Genomic DNA, 12,321 nt, shown 5'->3' with positions numbered 1-12,321 from the left:
CCGAAGACGGTATTTGTGATTTTGCCAATAGGAACATAGTTGCTTGTGCCTGGCCAGAACATAAGTCACCAACATTCCTTGGCGGTTATTCACGATTTGGTAAAAGAACTGAACTTGAGACTTTTCCTGATAAGATTTGAATGTGATGAAGGTGTAGTAATGAGATTGATATAATATTTGATTCTTGTATGTTCTTTCCTTGCAATCAACCCGGAGCAAGTGGCGTCATTTGATTCCTTTTTTGAATCGTAATATTATCTTGGTTAAGTTAATTGATATTTATGTGAATAATGATTAGGAAAATGTATTTTAAAGTTTCAAAATGATATATATTAGATGCTAATATAACATATATTTACTACAGTAATAGAGTTTGTATAGATAATTATGAGGCTATATTTATTTGTTGTTTTTTGTTTCAAGACAAATCTGTATTCATCAAAATTTTACATATCTATGTAATAAATGTTTTTCAATCCAATTTTTATCATTCTATAAAAAAAATGAAATAATTAATCCAATATATAGTTCCATTATACATATAGATTTCTAGATAGTAATGATATTATAAGGACATGCGAGATAGAAAGCCAAAAACTTTATATCTCCGGCTTCACATGGTCCATCCATCATTAAAAGAATTAAACTTAGTTATTACTTTCCTCACATTATTGCTACAAAATTTCTCAGTTCCTTCTCCAACCACACGTTCTAAATCCTTATCAACTCCAATTCCTCACCATGTTTGCTGGTAAGAATTCCACTCTCCTCTTACTGTTAACCTACAGTCTTCATTTACTACTTACATCATCATTTGCTGCAAACTCCGCTAATGATCAAATCCTATACGATATTTATCCCTTCATAAGAGTATACAGAAATGGTACCATTCAGAGATTCATCGGACAAGGTTTTCTTCCTGCATCAACTGATCCAAGAACTGGGGTTCAATCCAAAGACATAAGCATTGTGAAAGAACTCAATATTTCTGCCAGAATTTACCTTCCTAAAAACGCTAATCCAGGCTACAAAATTCCACTCCTTGTATACTATCATGGCGGTGGGTTCTTCACCGAATCCGCCTTCTCTCCAAATTACCATCACCATCTGAACTCACTCGTCGCGAAGGCTAACATTATCGCCGTATCAGTTAATTACAGATTAGCCCCCGAGCACCCTCTTCCCATTGCTTTTCAAGATTCATGGTTAGCACTTAAATGGGTATTTCATCACTCCAGTGGGAATGGTGGTGAGCCATGGCTGACAAAGTATGCCGATTTTGGGCGTGTTTATTTAGGTGGAGACAGCGCAGGTGGCACCCTTGCCCACCATATGGCAATCCGGGTCGGAATGGAGAAATCGGATCCTGGCGTAAAAGTTAACGGGATGTTTCTCAATTGTCCATATTTTTGGGGGAAGAGGCTGATTGGGAATGAATCTGCGGATGCCAGTGCAAGAAAATCCTTGGAAGCACTCTGGTTACATGCATACCCGAATACCACAGGGCTGGATGACCCGTTGGTGAATCCGGGTATGGATCCAGGTCTCAAGATGCTTGGGTGCAAAAGGGTTTTGGTCTATGTGGCTGGAAATGATGGCTTAAGGTTTAGGGGTTGGTATTACATGCAAGTACTGAAGAAAAGTGGGTGGAATGGGATTGTCAAGGTTGTGGAGGTCAAAGGGGAAAACCATGTCTTCAGTGTGATCGATCCCACCACCCCCAAAGCCATTGCAATGCTCAAAGTTTTGGCTTTTTTCCTCAATCAGTGACGTTTGGTGTAATTTATACTTTTTCATGTTCCTAATCAAAGACATTGCCAATGTCCGTAGTCTTTTATTGTGTCCAAGTTAATGTAATAAAAAAAACATGGTCATGTTTGATCTGTTCGTGTTCATGTTTATCCCAAGATTTTCCCTTTTGATTTATATATAAATAGTTCTTAGCACGTGATGATTGATATGTCGTTCTGATTGATGAATCTACAATCTCGGTTGCGTTTGCTTAGCTCCAAGCATGTTTAATTGAAGAGAACAAACTCATATATATAACTAACATTGGTCATTATGCTTGTCCATATTGTCGGATACAACATAGCCAAAGTTTCTTCAATATTTATTTATGAATCTTTTCACGGATTTTTGGATGTTCCGGAAGAATTTTGAAAAAATTACCTTCAAAATAATTTTAAAACATGATCTTCGTTTCACTAAGAACGAGTGATTTTACGTGTAAGACGATGAGTTTTGTTTTGTCATTTTCCTTGATCTTTCGTCGTTTCAATATTATTTATCGATCTTCCCCAGAGACAAATGTTTGTGTTAGTCCATTTTATTTCAAAAATTATGGTTCCGATACTTACGCGGTAAAAAAATAGCTCTGTTGATTTTCGTTCTTGACGCTAAAATTTTTTTTTAAAAAAAATGGTCACAGTTGAAATTGATTTCAATCAAAATTTACTCATTTAAATTTTAATGATTCTTAATAATATACACATTTTTTCTATTGATACATAATTTTCTTATAGATATGAAAAATGGGATTTTGTATTTATTATAAATATATGAACAAGGCAGTAGTATAATGACTGGTATTATAAGTGGAAAGAAATTGATTTTAACGGGGCGGTTCCAATCCGGGTCCGGGTTGAATCGCTCCATTAAAGCATGCCTAACTACACTGCGCTGCATCCACAGCGTTGAGGATTAGGGTTTAAGCATTCACTTCACAGTGATAATGGTGTTCCCTGTAATGGCGATTCGAAGTGCTCGATTTTCTTCAAACATTGCCGCTTGTCTCTACAAGATAAGTCCATCTCTCGCCTTCATTTCAAACCCCAAATCACGAACCGTAACCTTAAATCTAAGCCTTTCACTCCACACAATTAGAAACCTCTCAACCTCAGCTGCGCCAGAAGATTTCCAGAGGCGGGTTTCTCAGTCTTCTTCTTCTTTGGGTTTCAATCAAAACCCTGAAAATCAGTGGGATTCGCGAAACCATGGTACCCACCGAAACAATGATTTTCAGAATATGAATCAGGGTTATGCAAATCAAAGAAATTTGAATCCAGGTCAGGGATATTACCAGCAGGGAAGTTCAGACCCTAGCGCGAATTCTCCAAGTCAGAACCAGAATTATCCACCTTCCCGTGGAAATGCTAATCAGTGGAACAACCATCAAAATCAAGGATATGCGCAAAATCAGAATCCAGATTTTACTAGGAATCATCCTCCCCAAGGAGGTTATCAGCGGAACCAGGGTTATCCTCAAAACTACAATCAGAGTCCTAATTATCCGCAGCAAGGAGGTGCAAATCCGAGTGGTGATTTTAGTCAGAACTTTAACCAGGGGTATCCTCAAAGACAAAGCCAGAATCAATGGGGATCACATGGGCAAACTGCTGCTGGCCAAGTACAGAATCAAGGTCCTGTTGTAAACGATCGAGCAACGAGTTCTGGTGGGCCTTCTGACATTGTTGACATTTTGAGTCTATGTTGCGAGGGGAAGCTTAAAGAAGCGATTGAACATATGGACAAGGGGGTTCCTGCTAATGCCGAATGTTTCAGTTTGCTTTTTGCTTTGTGTGGGAGATCGAAGAAACTTGAGGAGGCAAAGAAAGTTCATGACTACTTCTTGAGGTCTACTTTTAGGGGTGATTTGCAACTGAATAATAAAGTTCTTGATATGTATTCAAATTGTGGAAGTATGACTGATGCACGTAGAGTTTTTGATCACATGCCCGATAGGAACATAGATTCTTGGCACCTGATGATTAGTGGGTATGCAGCAAATGGGCTTGGTGATGACGGGTTGGGAATGTACGAGCAGATGAGGATGTTGGGGGTACGGCCGACTGAGCAAACTTTTATGGCTGTTTTTGAGGCTTGTGCTAGTGCTGAAGCTATTGAAGAGGGTTTTTTACATTTCGAATCAATGAAGGCTGATTATGGGATTACTCCAGGGATTGAACATTATTTGGGACTTATTGGTGTCCTTGGAAAGTCTGGGCATCTGGCAGAGGTTATGGCATATGTCGAAACTCTTCCATTTGAGCCTACGGCTGTTATCTGGGAGGCGTTGATGAATTATGCTCGTATACATGGAGACATTGATCTTGAAGATCATACCGAGGAGTTGATGATCAGCCTTGACCCTTTAAAGGCTATAGCCAACAAGATCCCCACTCCTCCGCCAAAGAAGCAGTCAGCAATTAACATGCTTGTTGGGAGGAACAGGATACCGGAGTTCCGTAGCCCAACTCTATACAAGGATGATGAGAAGTTGTTGGCTGCGAAAAAAGAGCAAGTTTATGTGCCTGACACTAGATATGTTCTCCATGACATCGATCAGGAGGCAAAGGAGCAAGCTTTGCTTTACCATAGCGAACGACTAGCAATTGCCTACGGTCTGATTAGTACTCCTGCAAGGACACCACTTCGGATCATTAAGAACCTTCGTATTTGTGGTGATTGTCACAATGCTATTAAGATCATGTCCAGAATTGTTGGCAGGGAGTTGATTGTTAGAGACAACAAAAGATTTCATCATTTCAAGGATGGAAAATGCTCTTGTAATGACTACTGGTAACTGTCACAACCAGTAATGGCTGTTTGTACAATGGTGGTTTGATGCCAATGTCTCCCCAAAGTCCCTTGTTCTGTGACGATTGGAAAGAATTTGATGCAAGAGTAGAGATAACAAATTATGAAATTTCTTTCCATCAGTTGTATCTTCTTCAATGGCAAAAGTTATTGTATCAGTTAATTTCCCTACCATTTGACGTTCAAATTCGATTCTCTAGTTTCCAATTTTCGATATATTGTACTTCGATTGAATTGATAGTATTTCTCCTCAAGCAATTAGTGGGTAAAAAGGTTTGGAAGATATTCTTATATGCCATAAGTAATAAGATATGGCAGAACAATTTTAATTGAACTTCTAACAAGTCGCACAAGAAGGATCTTATCGGTTAGACACAAAGAATATAAAATTTTCTTCCCCTCAGCCTTTATCAACAAGTTCCGACATATCTACTTAATTCTGTAATCAAACATCCCAATGAACAGGGTCATGTTTCCTAGCTAACATTTTTTTTTATTTTTTCTTCATCAATTGCAACAACAGATGCTGGAATGGTGACAATGAGCATATGCAAGAATAACGATCAAGAAATTCACAGGGTTAGACTTCAAGGTGGTTTTCCATTATCCAAATCCTCCATCACATCAATATCGTTTCGTGCTGTTATCTTCTGTACATATCCTGCAAAAACATATAATTATGAATACAATGTTCGTGCAAGTATAAGTGCACTAATTCAAATGAATTATTTTTCCGACAGGATGAAAATAGCAGCATTCTTGGAACGCCTGAATTGGAATAATTAAAATTCCACATACCGAACGATCATTTACTGAAGAAACATCAATTTTTTTTACTAAAATCCAGCTAGGAAAAGTATGCGATCACATGAGTTTTCTTGGTCTACAACTCAAGAAAAAGAATCTGAAGTTAAAGTTCTTTCGTGCTCTTAACAAGATATTCATTCCGAGAAAAAAAAACAAGCATCTTCCAATCCCTCAATGAACATGATCCTTTGGGAATTTAAAAGTTTTTCGATCCAGCTACTGAAGAATAAAAAATGTCTTCAGTGCTAATACCACGCATAGAAAGGGGGAACTAAAAGACGTGACTATGCTATGTAGGTTAATAAACATATGAAGTACCGAGACTGAAACGCAAGGCTGCTGTCAATTGATTCCTAGTCAAAATAGCAGTTATTGGTAAGCATATTTTAGATACAAAGGCGGTGAGATTCGACCTCAATATCTGAATTTTGGTAAATCAAATTATCCACCACTGACCTAGCTGATTGGTTAACCACCATGCTTAGTTTTTTTCACACATAAAGGGGTTGTCCTTTCTCAATCTTCTTCAACCATGAATAAAGAATCGGATAAAGCCTATATAGGAAAAAAAACATTCCATGGAAAAATATCATTACCAACACCAAGGCAAGGGATGCACTTGCATATTGTCTCCTTCCCTCTTTTGTTGTAGTAGCTCACTAATCCTGTTCCTTGGCAACTGCGGCACTTCCCAGTCCATTCGTAAACCATCGGCTTACAATCCTGGAATCACATAATACATTGCAATGGATATATTTATAAGAAAACATGTGGTATAGTTGAAGTATCGGACACAATATGCTTTGACAAAGGGCAATGCATAAATTTCCTTCTAGTGAATTTTAGACTAAACAACCAAAACTGAGAAATACACATCAAGTATAACGACACTTTAATAAAATACATCAAACATCTTCTACATGAAATATAGCAAACACCCTCGCCTTAAATTTGAAATCCCCCTTTTTACAGCATCAAAAGATCAAAATTTTCAGTTAAAACAGATGATGCAACACCTAAAAATCAAATCTTTTCCCAAAACGAAATAAGAAAGATTAAATACTACGTTCAATAACCAAGAAAAATAAAAATACTACATACACACCAACACCTGAAATAGCAATATCTTGAAAGACAAACAAGGGTTCATAAAATCAAATAAAACCTGTATTTCAGGATCGCATTTAAGCCTCTTTTCAATTTCCTCCGGTGATACTGGCGAAGAATTCGGGTAAGTCATGGGAAGAGGTAGAGCATCGCCACTGTCAGTCAAATAGCTCTCGCGGTCACGCGACCACTTCTCCTTCGCATTAATCTTAGTGTTCTTGCTGTTACTATTACTGGCAATGGTGGAGCCAATGTTCTCCGATAAACCCTGGCCGATCCTTCCAAAGACCGCAGAGGCGTCAGGTGCAGCGGGGAAGTTGAACCACCACCGCGGGGCTGTGTTCTCTGCGGAGGCGCGGCAGCGGAAGGCGTCTGTGGTCGGCAGAAGAGGATAAGAGAGCGGTGGGAATGTGAGGATTTGAGGTCTTGGGACACGAGAAATTGAGCTGGGGTTTAAGGGCAACATTCGATTGAAAGAAGAGAATCTTTGGGTGAGAAGAGCTGCCGGCAAATGGGTCATATACGTTGATAAGCATTTATAGCATGCGCCGTATGCGTTGCATTTACTGCTTTTCTCCCATTGGTTTCCCACCGGCCTAGCCTAATCGGAAGATATTAAGATCATATATAATAATAATATTTTTTTTAAAACAAAATAAGGATTGAGGATGGATTTTGTCACACCACAATATCACGATTAGTCGACATCGACCTTGCTTAACAATCATATAATCGTCAAACAACAAGTCTCGTAGTACAATATACACCAAAATCAGTTTATATCTCATAATCAACAAAAAGATCGTCTTTACAATTTAAATACCAATATAAACTGATTAAAAATGTTTTAATAATGCGGAAGCGATAAACATAAACTAATCTTTAAATCTTTTGGGATAACTCGAGATCTTCTACAATCTCCAAAATTCTATTGCTCCACTTCTTCCATTTGCTCTTTGTTCTTATCTTATCTGGGAAGAGGAAGTAAGGGGTGAGTATTTTGAGAAATACTCAGTAAGTGAGTGGCCGTTCGAGACATGAAACAACATATACATATACTTGAATTCAAATTTTACATCGCATATCATAACTTGAATAATAACAAATATTCATACTTCATAATCATAACATATCATGCTCATATAGCATACTTGTTTAGCACTGAAAGTTATCTCATTTCCCATATGTTAATCCTCTAAGGAGTGAGGCCATATCCAATATGTTAATGCTCTGTGGAGTGGGTCCGTACAACGGTTACCATCCCACAGTATAAGGATCATAGTTTGGAAATCTTTTCTCATATCCAATAGAATCCTAACATTGCTTTGAACATATAATTTGACAAATATTGAAGAAAACATATCGTGAATAAGGAATTATGTTGGAACAAATTTGCAGAAAAAAACTGAAGGGAGATTCGTATACAAATTATAATATAGCAAAAAACCCAATTACGAAAAAAATATGTGAATAACAAAAGCACACTTACGAAGGACAAGTGTGCAAATTATAGTATAACAAAAACCCCATTACCTTGTGAATAATTCGAAAAACGAGAACTGATGATGGTAGGATTTCGAAACTGAGCATGGACTGCTGCAGAGCTTCGCTACTCGGCAGAATTTGGAACACTGACTTTCGAAAATATGGGGAGAGTACAGAGAGCAAGTTTCGAAATTTTGTTTCCAAATGTGGTGTGATTTTCGAATGGGAGGAGGCCTCCTATTTATGGGAAATGACCGCTATCATGATCGTGCATTATTATGAAGTTTAAACTTTTGAATTTAAAATTTGAATCCAGTATAGATTATTATCTCTTATCTATCTCATTATCCTTATCTTATATCTTTATATTCTATCTATATATCTCAAAATTCGAAATATAGACATATTATCTTCTTAAATTTTGAACTCATTGGATAATTTTACACAAATATTTAATTATCACACACAGCCTTAGATAATCTTGACAATCTTAAATACAATATCGATAAATTAATACGAATTTCGAGTACAAAAACAATACACCGAGTTTGAAATTTGCGGGTTTTACAGGTTTGATGAAACCAGTGTCTTAATTCGGAATAGTTGATCTTATGTGATATGGAACAATATGTGAGATGTGTACATATCATGAAAATAATATAAAAGATTATGTTCAGTCTAGTCCGTGTCGATAGAGAAATTCAGTCGGATTGGTCGGTCTGGAAGAAACGTTAGATTCAATTTTGACTGATTGATCACTCTTAATTATTTATTTCCAACCACATTCACATCGTCATATAAATATAATGTTAGCTCAAAGGGTTTTTCAGAATATAAAAGAAATATACTATGTCGATTTCACTTATCTTTTTTTGTGAGATGAGACAATTATATCCATATTTAATTTAATAAATAATATTTTTTGAAATAAAAAAATATTATTTTTTATAGATGACTCAAATAAGAGTCTGTGTCACAAAATTGACTCATGTAAGATATATAATACCAAATAAAAATTTGATTTTAAAACTATTTTTATTTAAGACTTTTAGGTATTACTTTTAAAAAATATATAAATAATTCTACATTTGGAGAAGATAGAATTCTTTGTTTTTTTCAAAAAAAAAAAATATAACAGAAATCTTTGAAGTACTACTATTTTTGTTTGTTTTTATTTTATTTTATTTTTAATGGCAATGACAATTTAAAAGGGGTAGTCGAGGCTCAAAGTGTGATATCCTAAAACCCCTTAGAGCAAGATTTTCCCACAACCTCCAACCATCCATTGTTCCTAAGCTTGACTTTGTTCTTTCTGAAAGCAAGTATGAAGGTTTTGGAAATTGGTGGCATCACACTCTCTCTGGCTCTCTTCAGCGATTTCACCAACTCTAAGTATGCTGCTTTTTTGTTTCGTTGATTTCATCTATGGGAGTCTTTTTCCCATTTTCATGGATCTGTTTTGGTTGAATATTTTTTTATCTACTTTTTCTGTTTGGTACATTTCCAAACTGGAATGTCAAGTACCATGGATTATATGTTCATTTGCGTTTGCGTCTGCATGAGCTTATTAGTTTTATTTTTATGTTGGAGGGGCATACGATTGGGAGGGAGAACCTGTTCTTTTAGTCATAACTGGAATTTAGGCGTCAATCGAAAGCTGAATTTACGAAGGTTTGAGTTTCACGAACAATAGAAGCATACAACTGCGCTATGTAATTGCAACTGAAAAGTTTTCTGTTTCACAAATGACAACCATAAAAGGACTTGTAAAGGGGATTGAAATTGACTTGGGGAAATTGGAAACACGGGCTAACCAAGCTCAAATTCAAAAGATTTTTTCTCCATCCATCTCTGCTGTAGAATTATTTTTACCATGCCCTAAGTTATCATGACCAATCCTATTCTTATTGATGTTTGTTTGGTATCTTGATAGCTATACAGAGCTACAAAATCTCGGAGCAAGAGCTTGGAATATCTTCTCTTGCAGATGACATAACATGCAGGATTGTGTGGCACAAGATGCATTGTGAGGTGAAAACTCTGCACTTTAACGTCTGCGTTGTGAACCATCTCATGAAATTTCTTTCTTTAATTGACAAGACTATTTGTATTATTATTTCATAACAGTTCACAATTATATTATCGAATAGAGCTTCTGGCGAAAGGTGCGGTTATCCCACTCTCCTTTCCACATCAAACACCATCTCAATTTTTATCAAACCTACTTGACTTCTGCTCGGTGTTTCAACTTCTCAATTTGAGCTCGATATGTGTAGTTTATATTTTAACCATTTATAGAACTTTCTTCATCTAAAGTTTAAGCACATAAAACTTGCGAAATGCTGACAAATAAACTGCAACTCTGTGGAAACTATCAAATATCACATCATCATCCGTTCCAATGGAAACATTTTTCAATCTATTTGACCTCCTAAAACTTGGAATACGAATTAATAATATCGATGCTGTTTGTGCCAAACAATAAAATGCAAAGCTACTAACAGGTTGCGCAATAAATGAACAAACTGGATAACTCTTGAAGAAGATAAAAGTAAATAAATAGAGTTTACATCTGCACTTAAAATTGAAAAGAATCAGCGTAACATGTGGTAGAACCCAACAAATTTTTTTAAAAAATAAAATAAACAAGGAAACTTCTATTTACATGCACAATGGCCTAACCGAGCATCTAACTTACAAACACCACCAATGCTAAATCCAATGTATGATTCATCACTTCCCAAACATGCTGAAGGATGTAACTTTCATTGCTGTGGCAACAACCAGTGGAGCTTCTGGTGAGTTCCTGAATGTGAATTTGTCGTGCATGAACTGACTTTCAATAATGGATTCATCCTTAGACACTATTTTGTAGCAGTAGCAACTCTTGGGTCCTTGCTGATTCTGATAGCAACTATGTGCGCTGTTCCTAATCAGCTGAAAATTCCATATTACGCTGAACTTGCCCACGGTTGCGACCAAATGTTTTTCTTGCTTCCCACTTTCAGTGACCTGATAAAATAAGGAAATATGTAATGTTAGATGACATTGTTGGATTGAAGACCAAGGACATGCTATACCCAAATTCACTACCATAACAGAGTATAAAACCCCTGTTTAGTTAACCAGAATTTCATGTAGGACAAGCTGGCAAAATTGCATATAAATTTGTGTTGTTTAAAAGAGTTAAAAATACATGAGAAAATAAAAAAGCCAAAACACCCCCAAAACCCATCTTATTTTCAATTTGATAGCTAAAACCCCAACAACAATTTGCTTGTGATCCAAATGATTCTTTTGCCATGAAATTGTCTCAGCGTTGTAAAATATTATTTTGAAGATGATAAAAATTAAAACGTATGAACATTTTATCCCATTAGATCCTATTCTATATTCTATTTAACCCAACAGTTTAGCATTATATGTATCACTTTTTGAGTCATAAAAGTTCTAAAGCATGATGAAATATTTGGTTATGTGAAAAAAAGTTTGGAGGCATTACTTGCACAAATGTAGTGGACTTACCCAAGAGAAATGGCCAGCATGGAACTTATTATCGGATCCAGCCAAATGTGCATCCACAGGGTTCAGCTTCAGTAACCTTGGAGCCGGAATTTTATTCCCCATCCGATCACTAAAACCTGTTCTTGTTTTCCCATCCTTATCCGTGAATAAAGTGCATATTAAGATCAGATGAGTGTCTGTAGTGCCCAATACCCACTTCCCGTCATATGTAACATCAACCGATGTAATAGGTGAACCAAATCCAGGGAAAACTGTTTTTGCCTGCCTCATAGTAGTTCTTGAGTATAATCTTATTTTACCATCAAGCGAACCAACAACAATCGACCCGTCTCCAGCGGTTGCAAAACATTGAAAATTTGTTCCTCTTGAGAACTGATGCCCTTGGCTCCATTGCAGCACAGGAGAATTCACGTTTGCTATCTTTTGGACCATCCCCTTCTTATCTCGCATATCCCATTGACATAATCTATTATCATCCAGACCTAAGAAAGTTGACTCAGATGGGTCTAACTGTGACCCCTTTGCATCGCTGGTTATATCTTTCATCGTGATATCGACACCATCCTTCTCAAACTTCCAATCTGTAACAATCTTCCCAGTCTCAATGTCCAATTGGTGAAGCCCTGAAGAGTGGGGTTTGCCTTCCATCGGATTCATCAGCATCATGTTCGTCTCTCCCCTCATCAGAAGGGCCTTTTTGGGAGTAGACTTCCCACCTGACCCCAATTTCCAGTCATCGAACTTTACATAGACTCCCTTTCCATGGATCCCATGGCTAAAGTTCTTCACAACCTGAAC

At 36.8% G+C, this 12,321-nt stretch overlaps 4 protein-coding genes and 1 long non-coding RNA gene across 5 annotated transcripts; 3 read left to right on the top strand and 2 right to left on the bottom strand.

Moving 5' to 3' along the window:
- Positions 1-633: 633 nt before the first annotated feature.
- On the top strand, positions 634-1,946 carry LOC140958726 (probable carboxylesterase 12). Its single transcript, XM_073416290.1, has one exon. The coding sequence runs from the start codon at positions 742-744 to the stop codon at positions 1,768-1,770; it is 1,029 nt and encodes a 342-aa protein (XP_073272391.1). The 5' UTR covers positions 634-741; the 3' UTR covers positions 1,771-1,946.
- A 670-nt stretch (positions 1,947-2,616) lies between these two features.
- LOC140958687 (pentatricopeptide repeat-containing protein At2g15690, mitochondrial) lies at positions 2,617-4,809 on the top strand. The gene has a single exon (XM_073416231.1). It carries the CDS (start codon positions 2,735-2,737, stop codon positions 4,583-4,585), a length of 1,851 nt encoding a protein of 616 aa, XP_073272332.1. The 5' UTR covers positions 2,617-2,734; the 3' UTR covers positions 4,586-4,809.
- Positions 4,810-4,932: 123 nt separating this feature from the next.
- Positions 4,933-7,101, bottom strand: LOC140958689 (uncharacterized). The gene is made up of 3 exons (XM_073416233.1): positions 6,572-7,101; positions 6,003-6,129; positions 4,933-5,260 (listed from the first exon to the last, which is right to left on the bottom strand). Exons 1-3 carry the CDS (start codon positions 7,031-7,033, stop codon positions 5,187-5,189), a joined length of 663 nt encoding a protein of 220 aa, XP_073272334.1. The 5' UTR covers positions 7,034-7,101; the 3' UTR covers positions 4,933-5,186.
- Positions 7,102-9,217: 2,116 nt separating this feature from the next.
- On the top strand, positions 9,218-10,111 carry LOC140958691 (uncharacterized). Its single transcript, XR_012171825.1, has 2 exons — positions 9,218-9,390; positions 9,932-10,111. It is a non-coding gene; the product is annotated as an uncharacterized lncRNA (long non-coding RNA).
- A 417-nt stretch (positions 10,112-10,528) lies between these two features.
- Positions 10,529-12,315, bottom strand: LOC140958688 (protein CYPRO4-like). The gene is made up of 2 exons (XM_073416232.1): positions 11,524-12,315; positions 10,529-11,010 (listed from the first exon to the last, which is right to left on the bottom strand). The coding sequence occupies exons 1-2, from the start codon at positions 12,205-12,207 to the stop codon at positions 10,732-10,734; spliced, it is 963 nt and encodes a 320-aa protein (XP_073272333.1). The 5' UTR covers positions 12,208-12,315; the 3' UTR covers positions 10,529-10,731.
- Positions 12,316-12,321: the final 6 nt, after the last annotated feature.

The sequence above is a fragment of the Primulina huaijiensis genome, chromosome 15, assembly GCF_012295235.1.
Source record: "Primulina huaijiensis isolate GDHJ02 chromosome 15, ASM1229523v2, whole genome shotgun sequence".
In the NCBI taxonomy this organism is placed as follows: Eukaryota; Viridiplantae; Streptophyta; class Magnoliopsida; order Lamiales; family Gesneriaceae; genus Primulina; species Primulina huaijiensis.
The sequence above is the reverse complement of the archived record's forward strand: the minus strand, read 5'-3'. Positions and strand labels throughout refer to the sequence as shown.

Coding starts and splice junctions, on each gene's coding strand:
- LOC140958726 (XM_073416290.1), top strand. CDS start 742: ATGTTTGCTGGTAAGAATTCCACTCTCCTCTTACTGTTAACCTACAGT.
- LOC140958687 (XM_073416231.1), top strand. CDS start 2,735: ATGGTGTTCCCTGTAATGGCGATTCGAAGTGCTCGATTTTCTTCAAAC.
- LOC140958689 (XM_073416233.1), bottom strand. CDS start 7,033: ATGACCCATTTGCCGGCAGCTCTTCTCACCCAAAGATTCTCTTCTTTC. Junction 6,130..6,571: donor AATGCGATCCTGAAATACAG/GTTTTATTTGAT, acceptor ATGTGATTCCAG/GATTGTAAGCCGATGGTTTA. Junction 5,261..6,002: donor CATCCCTTGCCTTGGTGTTG/GTAATGATATTT, acceptor ATGTTTTTGCAG/GATATGTACAGAAGATAACA.
- LOC140958688 (XM_073416232.1), bottom strand. CDS start 12,207: ATGAGGGGAGAGACGAACATGATGCTGATGAATCCGATGGAAGGCAAA. Junction 11,011..11,523: donor ATGCTGGCCATTTCTCTTGG/GTAAGTCCACTA, acceptor TTATTTTATCAG/GTCACTGAAAGTGGGAAGCA.